The 19980-nt window shown below is 42.9% G+C and overlaps 1 protein-coding gene across 1 annotated transcript in view; it reads left to right on the forward strand.

Moving 5' to 3' along the window:
• The first annotated feature begins 19639 nt into the window (after window positions 1-19639).
• IL11 (interleukin 11) overlaps window positions 19640-19980 on the forward strand; it is a 145328-nt gene continuing 144987 nt past the window's right edge. Inside the window, exon 1 of the mRNA XM_069742966.1 lies at window positions 19640-19758. Coding sequence (XP_069599067.1) covers window positions 19640-19758 — 119 coding nt within the window. The remainder of the gene's footprint in view (window positions 19759-19980) is intronic.

Genomic DNA, 19980 nt, shown 5'->3' on the forward strand with positions numbered 1-19980 from the left:
TGCCAATCTGGTTCGTGCCTTTCATTTGGCTCATCCTGGTCGGCCTGGGGGCTCTGGTGAGGGTTCGGTGACCCCGCCTCAAGGGGGGGGTACTGTTGTGAATTCTGTGGTCGAGCTCCCTCCTGTGGTCATGAGTGGTACTTCGGCTGGTTCTGTCTATGAGCTTCCTCTGGTAGATGTGAGTGGGGCTGCGGCTTCTGAGTTTCCTTCCTCAGGTGACGAGGTTAAGTCGTTAGGTGCTGCTCTATTTAACTCCACCTAGTTCTTTGTTCCTGGCCTCCAGTCAATGTTCCAGTATTCGTCTTGCTCTCTCCTGGATCGTCCTTGTGGCCTGCATAAGCTAAGTTCTGCTTGTGTTTCTTGGTTTGCTATTTTTTCTGTCCAGCTTGCTATTTTGGTTTGTCTTGCTTGCTGGAAGCTCTGGGACGCAGAGGAAGCACCTCCGTACCGTTAGTCGGTGCGGAGAGTCTTTTTGCGCCCTCTGCGTGGTTGTTTGTAGGTTTTTGTGCTGACTGCAAAGCTATCTTTCCTATCCTCGGTCTATTCAGTAAGTCGGGCCTCACTTTGCTAAAATCTATTTCATCTCTGTGTTTGTATTTTCATCTTTACTCACAGTCATTATATGTGGGGGGCTGCCTTCTCCTTTGGGGAATTTCTCTGAGGCAAGGTAGGCTTATTTTTCTATCTTCAGGGCTAGCTAGTTTCTCAGGCTGTGCCCGAGGCGCCTAGGTCTGGTCAGGAGCGCTCCACGGCTACCTCTAGTGTGGTGTGATAGGATTAGGGATTGCGGTCAGCAGAGTTCCCACGTCTCAGAGCTCGTCCTATGTTATTAGTAACTATCAGGTCACTTTGTGTGCTGTTAACCACCAGGTCCATTGTGTTTCTGAACCACCAGTTCATAACAATGGGGTAACACAGATGGTTGAGTCTGCAGAGCTGTTTACTCATACTATAGCCTGGGAATCAGAGGTCTGCTCCAGAGCTTCTGTGAATCCAGATGAGGAAATGATCTGTACTGATGCCCAGAATCTTTGTGAGTCGGATCCAGGCCCAGATGAAGAAGGTTCTGAGCATAATGTAGACCCTCGTTCCCAAACTACAACTTCTGTTGGTGGAGACAATGAGGAAGATGATGATGAGACTGAGATACCTGATTGGAACGAAAACTTGACTTTTCTGTCAGGGTAGGAAGAGGTTGGCTCTGAGATCTTTGCCCGGTGCCACCCCTGATTATTGCCATCTCTCATCAGCCCTGACTTATTATGCAGGAACGCTACCTAGGAGGCCTGGTCTATTCATGTCAGGTAGTATAGGATGGGTTATCTGTTTGGCTATTTTTAGCTACGGAGATCTTTCATGCTGGGTTCTATTACATCCCTAAATCTCCTGTACCTGGATTTGTGCTGGTAGTTTGTGTGGGGTGACACTGTGGCTTGACCTCATTATAGGTCTCGTTCTCATCTTTGCTATATGCTGCAATTTTAAGTGTTTTTAATGTTTTTTTTTTAAATGTGTACTCAAGTGTGGTTCAATAAAAATTTGTTATGTTTTGCTATAAATCTTGTAGTGATCCCTTTATTATGCATGCTACCCTTTTTCTTTTGTTTTTGGTCCTTGCTCTTCTGTAGCATGTTATAGGTGATCCCTGACGGTGGTGCCGACCTATATCTTGTAATGCTGCAAACCTGGGTGCGGCCCTTCGCTGGGGCAATGTCACACATGTGCCTTGTATGGTTCACGTTTTGAACCTGATTGTCCAGCAATTTTTATCCCAGCAATTTTTATCCCACTATCCCGGACTAGATGGGCTTCTGCAGAGGGCACAGTCGCTGTGTGCTCACTTCCGCCATTCATATCCCACAGCTCAACGACTTACATCTCTACAGAAGTCGTTGGGCCTGCCAGTTCACCGGCTCAAATGCGATGTGCCCACATGGTGGAATCCAACTCTGCACATGTTGCAGCAACTGTGGCAGCACCGACGAGCCCTGGTGCAATACGTTATGACGTATAGCCTGGGCCACCGAGATCCAGAGGTGGGGCAAATCATGCTGCAGGAGTGGTCTCAGATCAGGGACCTATGCACCCTTCTGCACAGTTTTAAAATAGCGACAAAGATGTTTAGTGCTGAATATGCCATTATCAGCATGACTATTCCGATGATTTACATGCTGGAGCACACCTTAAACAGTATTCGGAGTCAAGTGGTGGAACAAGAGGAAGAGGAGGAGGAGGAACAGGAGGAGTCGTATGCGGAAGAGATAATATCTTCAAGGTCCAGATGGTTGGCAGCACCAAGGCGGCTGGCATTGGAGGCTGGGGAGAGGGATTACCGAGGGCGCATGGTAGCAGCCAAACTGTTGAGGAAGGTGCAGGAGGCGAGGAAGAAGTGGAGGACGAACTGATGCTAGGCATGGAAGACTCATCAGATGAGGGATACCTTGATCATATTTCTGTTGTGCGAGGTTGGGGGGAGAGGGCAGAGGAAGGAAACATGATTCTCACCTCGCCGCCACCAAGACAACAAGGACTTGGTCCTCCTGGATGCGCAAGACACATGAGTGCCTTCTTGCTGCACTACCTGCAACATGACCCTTGGATTGTCAGAATCCAAAATAATGCCGACTACTGGGTTGCCACACTCTTAGATCCCCGGTACAAAAGTAAATTTGGCGAAATAATTCCTGCCATAGAAAGGGATTCACGCATGCAGGAGTATCAGCAGAGACTGTTACAGAATCTAACATCTGCTTTTCCACAAAACACCAGTGGTGCACGTAGTGAATCTCTGAGTTTTAACTTGCCAACTGTGGGACTATCGAGTCATCACTCAAACCGTAACAGTAACATCGTATCTGGTGGTAACAGCAATTTTTCCAATCATTTCAAGATTTTTTTAGACCATCCTTTGCAAGGCCACAGGAGACAAGAAGTCTGACGCACAGCCAACGCCTAGAGAGGATGGTATAAGAGTATCTCCAAGTTAACATCGATGCCATGACTGTGGAACTGGACCCTTGCTCATTTTGGGCTTCCAATCTTGAAAAATGGCCTAAGCTCGCCACTGACGCCTTGGAGACCTTGTCGTGTCCCGCAGCCAGCATTCTCTCTGAACGTGTGTTCAGCGCTGCTGGTGGTGTGCTGACAGATAGGCGCACGCGGCTGACCAGTGACAATGTAGACAGACTAACGTTCATCAAGCTGAACAAATCCTTTATCTGCAAGGACTTTTCTACCCCTGTGTCATCCTGAGGAGACTAAAAGCTTGATGATTTTTGAAAATCACCTCACCAACCGTTTTAAAAAAACTCTGGCGAAATTGATGCCACATAAGTGGTGTCTGTGGCCGAATTTTTGGAAAAAATGGAGACTCTTTATTGAGTCCCCTTGCTGTGTTTTACATGACGTTGCCATCGTCAATTCCAGGTGGGTGAGGTCGTCTGCAGAGTTGTTTACTCATACTATGGCCTGGGATTCAGAGGTCTGCTCCAAAGCTTCAGTGTCTGCTAGTCAGCAGAGTAGCCCACCCACTCACCGCCTGTTTACCTAAGTACTATTTTTTAACTGCATAAAAGGAAATCCTTTTGTGCCAAGTAGCATTTTGTGCTACTCAGTAGAGTACCCCACCCATGAAGCAAGCTACACCGCCTGTTTACCTAAGTAGTATTTTTAACGGCATCTAGCCCAGGAAATCCTTTTGGGCCTAGTAGCAATTTCTGCTACTCAGCAGAGTACCCCACCCATGAAGCAAGCTACACCACCTGTTGATCTAATTACTAATTTTTAACTGCATCTAGCCCAGGAAACTGTTTTGTACCTAGTAGCATTTTGTGCTACTCAGCAGAGTACCCCACCCATGAAGCAAGCTACAAAGCCTGTTTACCTATGTACTATTTTTTAACGGCATCTGGCCCAGGAAGTCCTTTTGGGCTTAGTAGCAATTTCTGCTACTCAGCAGAGTACCCCACCCATGAAGCAAGCTACACCGCCTGTTTACCTAATTACTATTATTTAACAGTATCTGGCCCAGGAAATCCTTTTGGGCCTAGTAGCAATTTCTGCTACTCAGCAGAGTACCCCACCCATGAAGCAAGCTACACCACCTGTTGATCTAATTACTAATTTTTAACTGCATCTAGCCTAGGAAACTGTTTTGTACCTAGTAGCATTTTGTGCTACTCAGCAGAGTACCCCACCCATGAAGCAAGCTACAAAGCCTGTTTACCTATGTACTATTTTTTAACGGCATCTGGCCCAGGAAATCCTTTTGGGCTTAGTAGCAATTTCTGCTACTCAGCAGAGTACCCCACACATGAAGCAAGCTACACCGCCTGTTTACCTAAGTACTATTTTTTAACGACATCTAGCCCAGACAATCGTTTTGTACCTAGTAGCATTTTGTGCTACTCAGCAGAGTACCCCACCCAAGAAGCAAGCTACACCGCCTGTTTACCTAATTACTATTATTTAACAGTATCTGGCCCAGGAAATCCTTTTGGGCCTAGTAGCAATTTCTGCTACTCAGCAGAGTACCCCACCCATGAAGCAAGCTACACCACCTTCTTCTTTTCTCAATCTAACCCCTCGGCTTTGGGGTGTCCACTCTCCTTCCAGCTCTCTCCTTCTCACAGGTGGACTACCGCGTGTATTCACACTGTGGCGAATCTTTTGGGCCCAGGCATAAGAAGTCATCGAGGTAATGGATAATACAGTCATGGCCAAAAGTATTAACACCCCTGCAATTCTGTCAGATAATACTCAGTTACTTCCTAAAAATGATTGCAATCACAAATTCTTTGGTATTATTATCTTAATTTAATTTGTCTTAAATGAAAAAACACAAAAGAGAATGAAGCAAAAAGCAAAACATTGATCATTTCACACAAAACTCCAAAAATGGGCCAGACAAAAGTATTGGCACCCTCAGCCTAATACTTGGTTGCACAACCTTTAGCCAAAATAACTGCGACCAACCCCTTCCGGTAACCATCAATGAGTTTGTTACAATGCTCTGCTGGAATTTTAGACCATTTTCCTTTGGCAAATCCCTTGGCAAACTGCTCCAGGTCCCTGATATTTGAAGGGTGCCTTGTCCAAACTGCCATTTTTAGATCTCTCCACAGGTGTTCTATGGGATTCAGGTCTGGACTCATTGCTGGCCACCTTAGAAGTCTCCAGTGCTTTCTCTCAAACCATTTTCTAGTGCTTTTTGAAGTGTGTTTTGGGTTATTGTCCTGCTGGAAGACCCATGACCTCTGAGGGAGACCCAGCTTTCTCACACTGGGCCCTACATTATGCTGCAACATTTGCTGGTAGTCGTCAGACTTCATTATGCCATGCACACGGTCAAGCAGTCCAGTGCCAGAGGCAGCAAAGCAACCCCAAAACATCAGGGAACCTCTGCCATGTTTGACTGTAGGGACCGTGTTCTTTTCTTTGAATGCCTTTTTTTTCTCCTGTAAACTCTATGTTGATGCATTTGCCCAAAAAGCTCTACTTTTGTCTCATCTGACCAGAGAACATTCTTCCAAAACGTTTTAGGCTTTTTCAGGTAAGTTTTGGCAAACTCCAGCTTTGCTTTTTTATGTCTCTGGGTAAGAAGTGGGGTCTTCCCGGGTCTCCTACCATACAGTCCCTTTTCATTCAGACGCCGACGGATAGTACGGGTTGACACTGTTGTACCCTCAGACTGCAGGGCAGCTTGAACTTGTTTGGATGTTACTCTAGGTTCTTTATCCAACATCCGCACAATCTTGTGTTGAAATCTCTTGTCAATTTTTCTTTTCCATCCACATCTAGAGAGGTTAGCCACAGTGCCATGGGCTTTAAACTTCTTGATGACACTGCGCACGGTAGACACAGGAACATTCAGGTCTTTCGAGATGGACTTGTAGCTTTGAGATTGCTCATCCTTCCTCACAATTTGGTTTCTGAAGTCCTCAGACAGTTCTTTGGTCTTCTTTCTTTTCTCCATGCTCAATGTGGTACACACAAGGACACAGGACAGAGGTGGAGTCAACTTTAATCCATGTCAACTGGCTGCAAGTGTGATTTAGTTATTGCCAATACCTGTTAGGTGCCACAGGTAAGTTACAGGTGCTGTTAATTACACAAATTAGGGAAGCATCACATGATTTTTCGAAAGGTCTGAATACTTTTGTCCACCCCCTTTTTCATGTTTGGTGTGGAATTATATCCAATTTGGCATTAGGACAATTCTTTTTGTGTTTTTTTCATTTAAGACAAATGAAATGAAGATAATAATACCAAAGAATTTGTGATTGCAATCATTTTCAGGAAGAAAATGAGTATTATCTGACAGAATTGCAGGGGTGTTAATACTTTTGGCCATGACTGTATGTGCCGCCTTAGAAACGTCCATGACGACACATTCGAGAAAGCAACTAAACGCCTCAAATAGTGAGCAGGATATGGAGCACCCCATGGGCAAACAGCGATCTATGTAGTATGCTCCTTCACAGAAGCAGCCCAATGGGAGGACACTATTCGGAGGCATAGGGAGTAACCGGAACGCCCCCTCAATGTCTGTTTTGGCCATTAGGGTGCCCCTTCCCAACTTCTTGACCCACCTGATTGCCTCGTCAAAGGAGGTACAGTACATAGTACTGTACTTGGTTCCGCATCGATGTTGTCGTTTACTGAACTGCCCCTTGGATATGACAAATGGTGGATTAGTCTGAATGTTTTGGGTTCATTTTTTGGCACAACTCCCAACCGGGGTACCACTACTTCTTCTAAGGAAAGTGTTCTGAATGAACCTGCCGCCATTCTACCTAAAGATATTTTTTTTTTTTTTTTGCGACGTCTGGGTGATTTTTGATTTTTAGTCCAGCCTTTCTTGATTTTAGAAGGGCATGACATGCTTAAATCTGAGTCTCCTCCTCCTTTTACTCCTCCACCTCTTTTCTTTTCGCATGACTATATGTAGTTGTGACTTTTCCATGTGTTTGTTGTGTCTTCTGAGCAGTTTGTCAGCTTTTGGACACCTTTTAACGTGTTTTCTATGTGTTTGTATGTGTTTGCCCGCCATTGGTTTCAATGGGGTTTGACAAACAATAGTCAAACACGCCCCAGTTCGATGAACCGAACTCGAACACTAGGGGGGTGGCTCAACACTAGTACTGATATCTGCAAAACGTATTGAAAGACCAAAGAGAATGGATAAGTGTAAGATGTATATAGGACACTTTACGTTGAAGCAGCTGAGGCACCACGACGGGCATTTTGCGTGTAGCTTTGTCCGGGGGAAAACGCTTTGCAGCTATCAGTACCTTTTTGGACATTGTCAAACCTCAGTGCATTGTTTTATTTTATTCAATCAGATATTTATCCCCACCTGGAAGCAAAATCTTTTTGCTCCATACTTCTGAGAATATAGCCTGCTTGTCTTTTGCACTGCACATGATTTGGGGCCTGGAGAAATATTATGGGATTGTGAATTATTGTGCAATCAGCACATTACACTGGCACTGTTTGCTTTGTGGCTGTCTTTTTTGCATTTGTTGTCCCTATTGATTTTACATTTTACTACATTGTTATCTTAATACATACTAATAAACTTCTGCTTTTTATGGCATATAGCTTATCTTCCCTCCTTTTTTTGATGTTTTTTTAATACATGTCTATTGGTGCGGAATTGCCGCGATTCTGCAAAAATAATGAACATGCTGCATTTTTTCCCGCAATGCGCTTCCGCCTTAGAAAAATACACATCATGGGCACATCAATTGCAGAATGCATTAGAAAATAATGGGATGCTGTTTGTAAGCGTTTTTTAACCCCTTACTGACATCGGACGGCATAGTACGTCCGATGTCAGTTCCCCTGCTTTGATGCAGGGCTCCACGGTGAGCCCGCATCAAAGCCGGGACATGTCAGCTATTTTGAACAGCTGACATGTGCCCGCAATAGCGGCGGGTGAAATCGCGATTCACCCGCAGCTATTAACTAGTTAAATGCCGCTGTCAAACGCAGACAGCGGCATTTAACTACGGCATCCGGCCGGGCGGCCGGAAATGACGGCATCGCCGACCCCCGTCACATGATCGGAGGTCGGCGATGCTTCTCCATTGTAACCATAGAGGTCCTTGAGACCTCTATGGTTACTGATCGCCAGTAGCTGTGAGCGCCACCCTGTGATCGGCGCTCACAGCACACCTGATTTTCTACTACATAGCAGCGATCTATCAATAAAAAAAGCATTAACCTGATCGCTAAACGGCGTAACGAGAAAAAAAATCTAAACGCCAGAATTACGGTTTTTTGGTCGCCGTGACATTGCATTAAAATGCAATAACAGGCGATCAAAAGCACGTATCTGCACCGAATTGGAATCATTAAAAACGCCAGCTCGGCACGCAAAAAATAAGCCCTCAACCGACCCCAGATCATGAAAAATGGAGACGCTACGAGTATCGGAACATGGCGCAATTTTTTATTTTTTTTTAGCAAAGTTTGGAATTTTTTTTCACCACTTAGGTAAAAAATAACCCAGTCATGTTAGGTGTCTATGAACGCATAATGACCTGGAGAATCATAATGGCAGGTCAGTTTTAGCATTTAGTGAACCTAGCAAAAAAGCCAAGCAAAAAACAAGTGTGGGATTGCGCTTTTTTTGCAATTTCACTGCACTTGGAATTTTTTTTCCGTTTTCTAGTGAACGACATGGTAAAACCAATGATGTCGTTCAAAAGTGCAACTCGTCCCGTAAAAAATAAGCCCTCACATGGCCAAATTGACGGAAAAATAAAAAAGTTATGGCTCTGGGAAGGAGGGGAGTGAAAAACGAACATGGAAAAACGAAAAATCCCACGGTCATGAAGGAGTTAAGTGTTTCCACCGTGGAAAATTGTGGCAAAAACGCTTAAAAAGCGCAACGTGGGCACATAGCCTTACTGTTAGATTGCTAAAGAAAAATCTGCTCTATAAAGCTATAATGTTCACATGCAGAATTTTACAGCTTTTGTTGCTGCTTTTTCATGCAAATTAAAATGTTTTTTTTTTTTATTGTGCCACTAAAAGCACTACCTTTTTAACAATCTGCAGCATGTGAAATTTTTCAGCACTTTAGCAGACTTTTTTTTACCCAGAGAAAGCAATGAGAAAGTTTTTGAAGGACTTTTGAAGTGTTTTGAAGCATTTTTGGTGAACAAAACTGACTGTACTTCATGCAAATCCCACAAGTAATCTTCACTCAAAATAGGATGCAAACAATGCAACAAAAACACTGTGACTATATATTCTATATATATATTCTGAACAATGGCATAAAAAGGCCACAAAACGGCCTTTTTGAATGCAGCGTTTTTAATGTCAAGAGAAACGTTTGGGCTGTAGAATAAAGAGTAGTAAAAATGTGGTATGCGAAGATAAGAAGTTGTAATGATTTGGCAATCTGCAGTCAGATATTGTGACTGCAAACTGTTATTCTCAACCCAGAAAAGCTATTACAACACTAGGCACATCTCATGACTTTTAAATCAAACCCCAATATAACATGTTCCATGTAAAATAGCTTATAACTTGCAGATATGTAATAAAGTACAGATTAAAGAAAACATGGCAGCAAGATTTAACCCTGATAAACGGGTTATCCGGGACTATAAAACTTTTTTACTACAAGTCTAAGAACTAACAGGTAGATAGTTGCTAACTACCTGCCTGTTGGTGCCAGTGCCGAACTCTGCAGACTCAGAGTGGTCACGGACCGCACCTGCCAGCAATTCAGTGGCTTCTGCTGTCATGTAAAAAGAACAGTAGCTTCTCATCTGTTGACAGGACGTGCTCTATTGACCGGGCATGATTGTTAACATCATGCTGTTTGACAGCCAGTTCCCTGCTGCCTGACTGCTGTGAGCCGACTGTCAATCAGCATGACGTTGGCAGCCATGCAATGTCGACAGATCAGAGCGGAAGACGAAGAGCTGCTCTGTTGAAGTGCAGGAGCTGAATAGCTGGCAGGAGCGGTTTCTGAGCCGGGTGGAACAGAAAGGTAGTTGCCTCTTTTAGCTACTACCTGCCTGTTTTTTGGCCCATAGTAAAAAATAAAATAATCCCGAACAAGCCCTTTAACTAATTACAGCACTGCATTCATCATGTAATGGTGATTTCTAGCAATACCAATCTTAATTACCGTGCATAAATAGTAAGAAACTAAAAAATTATAGTGTTGATCCCCTTAAAAATAGTCTGGGTGAAATGGTGGATGAGGATGAGGAAAAAGCCAATATGCTAAATTATTTTTTTCAACAGTATTTACACAAGAAAATCCCATGAAGGACAAACATCACTAAAGTTGACAAACCCCAGGGCCCGGATGTGATACACCCCCGAGTACTACAGAAATTAAGTACTTTAAGAGATAGACCATTATTTTAATCTTTAAAGACTCCAGAATAACAGGGTCTGTACCAAAGGACTGGCGTATAGCAAATGTGGTGCTAATATTTAAAAAGGGGACAAAAACTGAACTTGGAAATTTTAGGCCAATAATCTTAACCTCTACTGTGGATAAAATCCTGGAGGCTATTCTAAGGGATGCTATACTGGAGTATCTGAAGAGGAATGATCTCATGACCCAGTATCAACACGGGTTTACGAGGAACTGTTCTTGACAGACTAATCTGATAAGCTTCTATGAAGAAGTAAGTTCCGGACTGGACCAAGGAAATGCAGTGGACGTGGTATATATGGACTTTTCAAAAGCTTTTGATACGGTGCCACACAAAACGTTGATACATAAAATGAGAATAATGGGAATAGGGGAAAATATGTGTAAGTGGGTTAAAAACTGGCTTAGTGATAGGAAGCAAAGGGGGGTTATTAATGGAGCACAATCGGACTGGGTCACAGTTAACAGTGGGGTACCACAGGGGTCAGTATTAGGCCCGCTTCTTTTTAACATAATTATTAACCTCTTTACCCCCAAGGGTGGTTTGCACGTTAATGACCGGGCCAATTTTTACATTTTGACCACTGTCCTTTTATGAGGTTATAACTCTGGAACGCTTCAGCGGATCCCGGTGATTCTGACACTGTTTTCTCGTGACATATTGTACTTTATGATAGTGGTAAAATTTCTTTAATATTACTTGCATTTATTTGTGAAAAAACGGAAATTTGGCGAAAATTTTGAAAATTTCACAATTTTCCAACTTTTAATTTTTATGCCCTAAAATCACAGAGATATGTCACACAAAATACTTAATAAGTAACATTTCCCACATGTCTACTTTACATCAGCACAATTTGAGAACCAAATGTTATATTGTTTAGGGAGTTATAAGTGTTAAAAGTTGACCAAAAATTTCTCATTTTTACAACACCATTTTTTTTAGGGACCATGTCACATTTGAAGTCATTTTGAGGGGTCTATATGATAGAAAATACTCAAGTGTGACACCAATCTAAAAACTGCACCCCTCAAGGTGCTCAAAATCACATTCAAGAAGTTTATTAACCCTTCAGGTGTTTCACAGGAGTTTTTGGAATGTTTAAAAAAAATGAACATTTAATTTTTTTTCAGAAAAAATTTACTTCAGCTCCAAGTTGTTTTATTTTACCAAGGGTAACAGAAGAAAATGGACACCAAATGTTGTTGTACAATTTGTCCTGAGTACACGGATACCCCATATGTGGGGGTAAACTACTGTTTGGGCGCATGGCAGAGCTCGGAAGGAAAGGAGAGCCATTTGACTTTTCAATGCAAAATTGGCTGGAATTGAGATGGGACGCCATGTTGCGTTTGGAGAGCCACTAATGTGCCTAAACATTGAAACCCCCCACAAGTGACACCATTTTGGAAAGTAGACCCCCTAAGGAGCTCATCTAGATGTGTGGTGAGCACTTTGCCGTAAAAATAAAAAATTAATTTTTTTCACAAAAATAAACTTTTCGCCCCCAATGTTTTATTTTACAAAGGTTACCAGAAGAAATTGTACCCCAAAGGTTGTTGTGCAATTTGTCCTGAGTACGCTGATACCCCATATGTGGGGGTAAACCACTGTTTGGGTGCATGACAGAGCACGGAAGGGAAGGAGAGACGTTTGACTTTTCAATGCAAAATTGGCTGGAATTGAGATCGGACGCCATGTTGCGTTGGGGAGACCCTGATGTGCCTAAACATTGAAACCCCCACAAGTGACATCATGTTGGAAAGTACACCCCCTAAGGAACTTATCTAGATGTGTGGGGAGCACTTTGACCCATCAAGTGCTTCACAGAAGTTTATAATGTAGAGCCGTAAAAATAAAAAATAATATTTTTTCACACAAATTATATTTTAGCCCCCAGTTTTGGGTACCAGAAGAAATTGTACACCAATCGTTGTTGTGCATTTCGTTCTGAGTACTCTGATACCCCATATGTGGGGGTAAACCACTGTTTGGGTGCATGGCAAAGCTCGGAAGGGAAGGAGCGCCATTTGGAATGCAGACTTAGATGGATTGGTCTGTAGACGTCATGTTGCATTTGCAGCACCCCTGATGTACCTAAACAGTAGAAACCCCCACATGTGACCCCATATTGGAAACTAGACCCCCAAGGAACTTATCTACATGTGTTGTGAGAACTTTGAATCCCCAAGTGTTTCACTACAGTTTATAACGCAGAGCTGTGTAAATAAAAATTCTTTTTTTTCCCACAAAAATTATTTTTTAGCCCCCAGTTTTGTATTTTCCCAAGGGTAACAGGAGAAATTGATCCCCAAAAGTTGTTGTGCAATTTGTCCTCAGTACGCTGATATCCCATATGTGGGGAGGAACCACCGTTTGGGCACATGGCAGAGCTCGGAAGGGAAGGAGCGCTATTTGGAATGCAGACTTAGATGGATTATTTTCCCAAGGGTAACAAGAGAAATTGGACCCCAGGAGTTGTTGTCCAATTTGTATTGAGTACACTGATACCCCATATTTTGGGGTAAACCCCTGTTTGGGCACACGGGAGAGCTCGGAAGGGAAGGAGCACTGTTTCAATTTTTCAACGCAGAATTGGATGGAATTGAGATCGGATGTCATGTTGCGTTTGGAGAGCCCTGATGTGCCTAAACAGTGGAAACCTCAAATTCTAACTGAAACCCTAACCCATAGACACCCCTAATCCCAACCACACCCCTACCCTAACCACACTCCTAACTCCAACACACCTCTTACCCTAATCCCAACGATAACCTTAACCACACCCCTAACCCTGACACACCCCTAACCCTAATCCCAACCGTAAATGTAATCCAAACCATAACCCTAGCCCCAACCCGAACCCTTGCCCCAACCCGAACCCTAGCCCCAACCCGAACCCTTGCCCCAACCCTAACCCTAGCCCCAACCCTAGCCCCAACCCTAACCCCAGCCCTAACCCTAGCTCTAACCCTAACCCTAGCCCTAACCCTAGCACTAACCCTAACCCTAATGGGAAAATGGAAATAAATACATTTTATTTATATTATTTTTCCCTAACTAAGGGGGTGATGAAGGGGGGTTTGGTTTACTTTTATAGTGTTTTTTTAGCGGATTTTTATGATTGACAGCAGTCACACACTAACAGACGCTTTTTATTGCAAAAAATATTTTTTTGTATTACCACATTTTGAGAGCTATAATTTTTCCATATTTTGGTCCACAGAGTCATGTGAGGTCTTGTTTTTTGTGGGATGAGTTGACGTTTTTATTGGTAACATTTTCGGGCATGTGCCTTTTTTGATCGCTTTTTATTCCGATTTTTGTGAGGCAGTATGACCAAAAACCAGCTATTCATGAATTTCTTTGGGGAAGGGGGGGGGCATTTATACTGTTCTGCATTTGGTAAAATGGATAAAGCAGTTTTATTCTTCGGGTCAGTACGATTACAGCAATACCTGATTTATATCATTTTTTTATGTTTTGGCGCTTTTATACGATACAAAACTATTCTATAGAAAAAAATATTATTTTTGCATCGCTTTATTCCGAGGACTATTACTTTTTTATTTTTTCACTGATGACGCTGTATGGTGGCTCGTTTTTGGCGGGAGAAAATGATGTTTTCAGCGGTACCATGGTTATTTATATCTGCCTTTTTGATCGCGTGCTATTCCACTTTTTGTTCGGCAGTATGATAATAAAGCGTTGTTTTTGCCTTGTTTTTTAAATTTTTAACGGTGTTCACTGAAGGGGACAGTTTTATAGGTGGGGTCGTTACGGATGCGGCGATTCTAAATATGTGTACTTTTATTGTTTTTTTATTTAGATAAAGGACTCTATTTATTGGAACAATATATATATTTTTTTTATTTATTTAGGATTTTTTTTTTTTTACACATGGAAATATTTTTTTTTTTTACTTTTTTACTTTGCCCCAGGGGGGGACATCACAGTAAAGTGACAGATCGCTGATCTGACACTTTGCTGTGCACTGTGTCAGATCAGCGATCTGACGTGCACTCCTGGAGGCTTCCCAAGGCTTCTTCTTGACGTTGCTCCGAGGGTCTCAGGGAAGCACGCAGGGAGCCACCTCCCTGCGCCATGCTTACCTATACTGCTGGAACACTGCGATCATGTTAGATTGCAGTGTGCCGTGTGTTAATGTGCCGGGGGCGGTCCGTGACCGCTCCTGACACATAGTGCCGGATGTCAGCTGCGATAGTCACGGGGGGAGCGCGGCCGATCGCTATGACGTACTATCCCATCGGTGGGCATACGGGCCCACCTCGACGGGATAGTACGTCTAATGTCAGAAAGGGGTTAATGACCTTCTAGGGGGCATTCAGAGTAGAATTTCAATTTTTGCACATGACACTAAACTGCAGGGTAATCAATACAGAGGAGGAGAATTTTATATTATAGGAGGATTCATGTAAACTAGAAGCTTGGGCTGATAAATGGAAAATGAGCTTTAATGGGGATAAATGTAAGGTCATGCACTTGGGCAGAATAAATAAGATGTATAATTATGTGCTTAATTGTGAAACACTGGGCAAAACTGTCACTGAAAAAGACCTGGGTGAATGGGTGGATGACAAACTCAGATTTAGTAGCCACTGTCAGGTAGCTGCTGCAAAAGCAAATAAAATAATGGGATGCATTAAAAGAGGCATAGATGCTCGTGAGAAGAACATCATTTTGCCTTTATACAAGTCACTAGTGCGACCACACTTAGAATACTGTGCACAGTTCTGGTCTCCGGTGTTTAAGAAAGACATGGCTGAACTAGAGCGGGTGCAGAGAAGAGCGACAAAGGTTATTAGAGTACTGGGGGGCCTGCAATGCCAAGATAGGTTATTACACTTGGGGTTATTTAGTTTGGAAAATGGAAGGCTAAGGCCGGCGTCACACTAGGCGTATGAAAATACGGTCTGTTTTTTACGGCCGTAATACGCAGAAATGTTCCCAAAATAGTGATCCGTATGTCATCCGTAGGCAGGGTGTGGCAGCGTATTTTGCGCATGTCATCCTCCGTATGTAATCCGTATTTCATCCGTACAGCAAGATTTTCTCGCCAGCTTGCAAAATGGACATACAATGGATCCATGGGCTCAAATATTCGTTAAAACATATATACAGTCTCTAAATATACACATATATATATATATATATATATATATATATATATGTCAGTGAGACACACACACACACACATATATATATATATATATATATGTATATTTCATACAGCGCTAGATAGCAGAAAAGCCGGTAATTCAATTGCCGGCTTTTGCTATCTCCTTCCCAAACCCGACATGATATGAGACATGGTTTACATACAGTATACCATTTCATATCCCTTATTTTTTTACATATACCTCATTAGCAATGTTACAAGTGTGTGTAAAATTTGGGGGATCTAGCTGTTAAAATAAAGGGTTAAATTCCAGAAAAAAATTGGCGTGGGCTCCCGCACAATTTTCTCCGCCAGAGTGGGAAAGCCAGTGACTGAGGGCAGATATTAATAGCCTAGAGAGGGACCATGGTTATAGGACCCCCCCCCCCCCCCGACTGAAAACATCTGCCACCCCAGAAAAGGCACATCTGGAAGATGCGCCTATTCTGGCACTTAGCCTCTCTCTTCCCACTCCCGTGTAGCGGTGGGATATAGGGTAATAAAGGGTTAATGTCACCTTGCTATTGTAAGGTGACATTAAGCCAGGTTAATAATGGAGAGGCGTCAATAAGACACCTATCCATTAATCCAATACTAGTTAAATGGTTAATAAAACACACACACATTAGGAAAAAAGTATTTTATTGAAATAAAGACACAGGGTGTTGTAATAGTTTATTATACTCTCAATCCAATTGAAGACCCTTGTCACCTGAAACAAAGTTAAAATAAAAAATCAACAATATCCAATACCTTCCGTCGTTCAGTCTTGTCCCACGCTGTAAATCCATCTGAAGGGGTTAAATAATTTTACAAGCAGGAGCCTGCTAATGCAGCTGCCCCTGCCTGTAATAACCCGGAGAATGAATGTAAAGCAGGGGGGCGTAGCTACCTAGACTTGCGGTGATGCGCCCCCTGCTGGCATAACCTCAGATGAACTCGAGCGTGGGAATTTTTCTGAATATTTTCTCACGCTCGAGTTCATCTGAGGTTATGCCAGCAGGGGGCGCAGCACCGCAAGTCACACTGTTGGTCCGTGTGTAATCCGTATTTTTCACGCCCCCATTGACGGATTTTTTGCGCAATACGCTGACAAACGCAGCATGCTGCGATTTTCTACGGCCGTACAAGACCGTATAATATGGATGCGTAAAATATGGCAGATAGGAGCTGCCCCATAGAAATTCATTGGTCCGTGTGCAATGCGTATTTTCTGCGCATCTCATACGTCCGTAAAACTCGCTAGTGTGACGCCGGCCTAAGGGGTGATCTTATTACAATGTATAAATACATGAGGGGACAGTACAAAGACCTTTCTAATGATCTTTTTACTCATAGACCTGAGACGGGGACAAGGTGGCATCCTCTACGTCTAGAGGAAAGAAGGTTTAATCATAATAACAGACGCGGATTCTTTACTTTGAGGCTGTGTGCACACGTTGCTGATTTTTCGCGTTTTTTTCGTGGTTTTCGCTATAAAAACGCAAAAAAAAGCATACATTATGCATCCCATCATTTAGAATGAACTCCGCAATTTTTGTGCACATGATGCAAATTTAATGAACATGCTGCTTTTTTTACCGCAATGCGTTTTTTTCGCGGAAAAAACGCATCATGTGCACAAAAATTGTGGAATGCATTCTAAATGATAGGATGCATATGTATGCTTTTTTATAGCGAACAAACGTGAAAAAAAATGCGAAAAATCCTGAACGTGTGCACATACCCTAAGGCCTCTTTCACACTTCCATTTTTTACAATCAGTCACAATCTGTCAGTGTTGAAAAGACAGATCCTGTGCAGATTGTAAAAAAATGGATGCACTAGATGCGTTTTTTTTTACGGATCTGTCAAGGCAGTTGACGGAATTTAAGGCTATGTGCACACGTTGTGTTGTGTATGTATTTTCGCTGCAAAACGCATACACAACACAACCCATTGAATTCAGTGGGATACTCACCTTCCGGTGGCCCTCGAAGCCTTCCCGCGGACCCCGCAGCCTTCCCGCTCCTCACAATGCTCCCGTTCCCAGTGATGCATTGCAAGACAATGACCTGTGATGACATAGCGGTCTCACGTGATGCTACGTCATCTGGGGTCATCTCGCAAGGCATCACTGGGAACGGGAGCTGCCGAGAACATTGCGAGGAGCGGGAAGGCTGTGGGGGGCCACGGGAAGGCTTCGGGGTTGCCGAAAGGTGAGAATATCACGATTTTTTATTTTTATTATTTTAACCTCTTTCTGACCTCAGACGGGATAGTACGTCCGAGGTCAGATCCCCTGCTTTGATGTGGGCTCAGGCGGTGAGCCCACCTCAAATCCGGGACATATCAGCTGTTTTGAACAGCTGACATGTGCCCGCAATTGCGCCGGGTGGAATCACGATTCACATGCCGCTATTAACTAGTTAAAGGCAGCTGTCAAATGCTGACAGCAGCATTTAACTACGGCTTCCGGCTGGAAATGCGCTCATCGCTGACCCCCGGCGGTCAGCGATGCATCGGCATGACAACCAGAGGTCTCCTATGGTTGTTGATACCGGTTTACTGTGAGCGCCACTCTGTGGTCGGCGCTCATAGCAAACCTGAAAATTCAGCTACATAGGAGAGTACTGAGCATCACTCCTATGTAGCTGAGCCGATCGAGTTGTGCCAGCTTCTAGCCTCCCATGGAGGCTATTGAAGCATGGCAAAAGTTAAAAAAAATGTTTAAAGAAATCTGAATAAAAAAAAATATAAAAGTTTAAATCACCCCCCTTTCGCCCCATTCAAAATAAAACAATTAAAAAAAAATCAAACCTACACATATTTGGTATCGCCGCATTCAGAATCGCCCGATCTATCAATAAAAAAAATGATTAACCTGATCGCTAAACGGCGTAGCGAAAAAATAATTCGAAATGCCGAATTACTTCTTTTGGTCGCCACGACATTGCATTAAAATGCAATAACAGGTGATCAAAAGAACGCATCTGCACCAAAATGGTATCATTAAAAACGTCAGTTCGGCACACAAAAAAATAAGCCCTCACCTGACCACAGATCACGAAAAGTGAAGATGCTACGGGTATTGGAAAATGGCGCAATTTTTTTTTTTTAGCAAAGTTTGGAATTATTTTTCTCCACTTAGATAAAAAATAACCGAGACATGTTTGATGTCTATGAACTTGTAATGACCTGGAGAATCATAATGGAAGGTAAGTTTTAGCATTTAGTGAACCTAGTAAAAAAGCCTAACAATAAACAAGTGTGGGATTGCACTTTTTTTGCAATTTCACCGCACTTGGAATTTGTTTTCCATTTTCTAGTACATGACATGGTAAAGCCAATGATGTTTTTCAAAAGTACAACTCGTCCAGCAAAAAAAAAAAGCCCTCACATGGCCATATTGATGGAAAAATACAAAAGTTATGGCTCTGGGAAGGAGGGGAAAAAAGAACACGGAAAAACGGAAAATCCCAAGGTCATGAAGGAGTTAAAATTATATCTTTTTACTATTGATGCTGCATAGGCAGCATAAGAGAGGAGTAAAAAAGGAGATCTTGTGAGGATCGGAGGTTATGTGCAGCTCAGTAGCAAGAGACTAGGTCACTATGGAGGAGACAGGTTGTGGATGGCCTTTTATGACATGATTAGGGTTTTGAACAGTCTCTGGGTAATGGGGAGCTAGTGAAGAGATTGACAGTAAGGAGAAACTGCTAGAATAGCAGGGGGGATAGGTGGGCTAGTTAGGCAACGGAGTTTAGGATAGAGAGGTGAGAAAGTGTTAGAGGGGAAGCCACAAAGCAGGAGTTTGCAGTAGTCAAGGTCGGAGATGATGAGTACATACACTTGTGTTTATGCAGATTCTTTGTTAAGGAATGTGTGGAATGGATCATGGAAATATTTTTGATTTGGAGTCAGGAGGAAGTGTAAATGACTTGGATATGTGGTTTGAAGGAGAGATTCAAGGTTTACACCAAGGCAGTGAATTAGCCTAACTGGGAAGAGTGAGCAGCCATTGACTTTGATGGATAGATCTGGGGGTGTTGAGTGAGATGGGGGAAAGATGATGAATTCTGTTTTATCCATATTAATTTTTATCAATCATGCAGAGAAGAAATATGAAATAGTGGACATACATTGTGAGATTCTGGTTAGTAAGGAGGTGATATTGGGTCCAGAGAGGTAAATATGTATGTCATCAGCATAGAGGTGATTCTGAAAGCCATGGAACTCCTAGAACTGGACCTTGAGAGAGACTGAAAGATAAGGGGCGAGATGAGTAGATGGTGTGTGAATGGGAGATGTTGAATGTCCAGTCTGTTAGTTATGAGGAGATCAAAGAAAGGGCCAAGTTTGTGATGCTGAGAGATGAGATAATCTGTAGTAGAGGGAATGTTCCACTGT

This window comes from Ranitomeya imitator, chromosome 10, assembly GCF_032444005.1.
Source record: "Ranitomeya imitator isolate aRanImi1 chromosome 10, aRanImi1.pri, whole genome shotgun sequence".
NCBI classification, from domain to species: domain Eukaryota; kingdom Metazoa; phylum Chordata; class Amphibia; order Anura; family Dendrobatidae; genus Ranitomeya; species Ranitomeya imitator.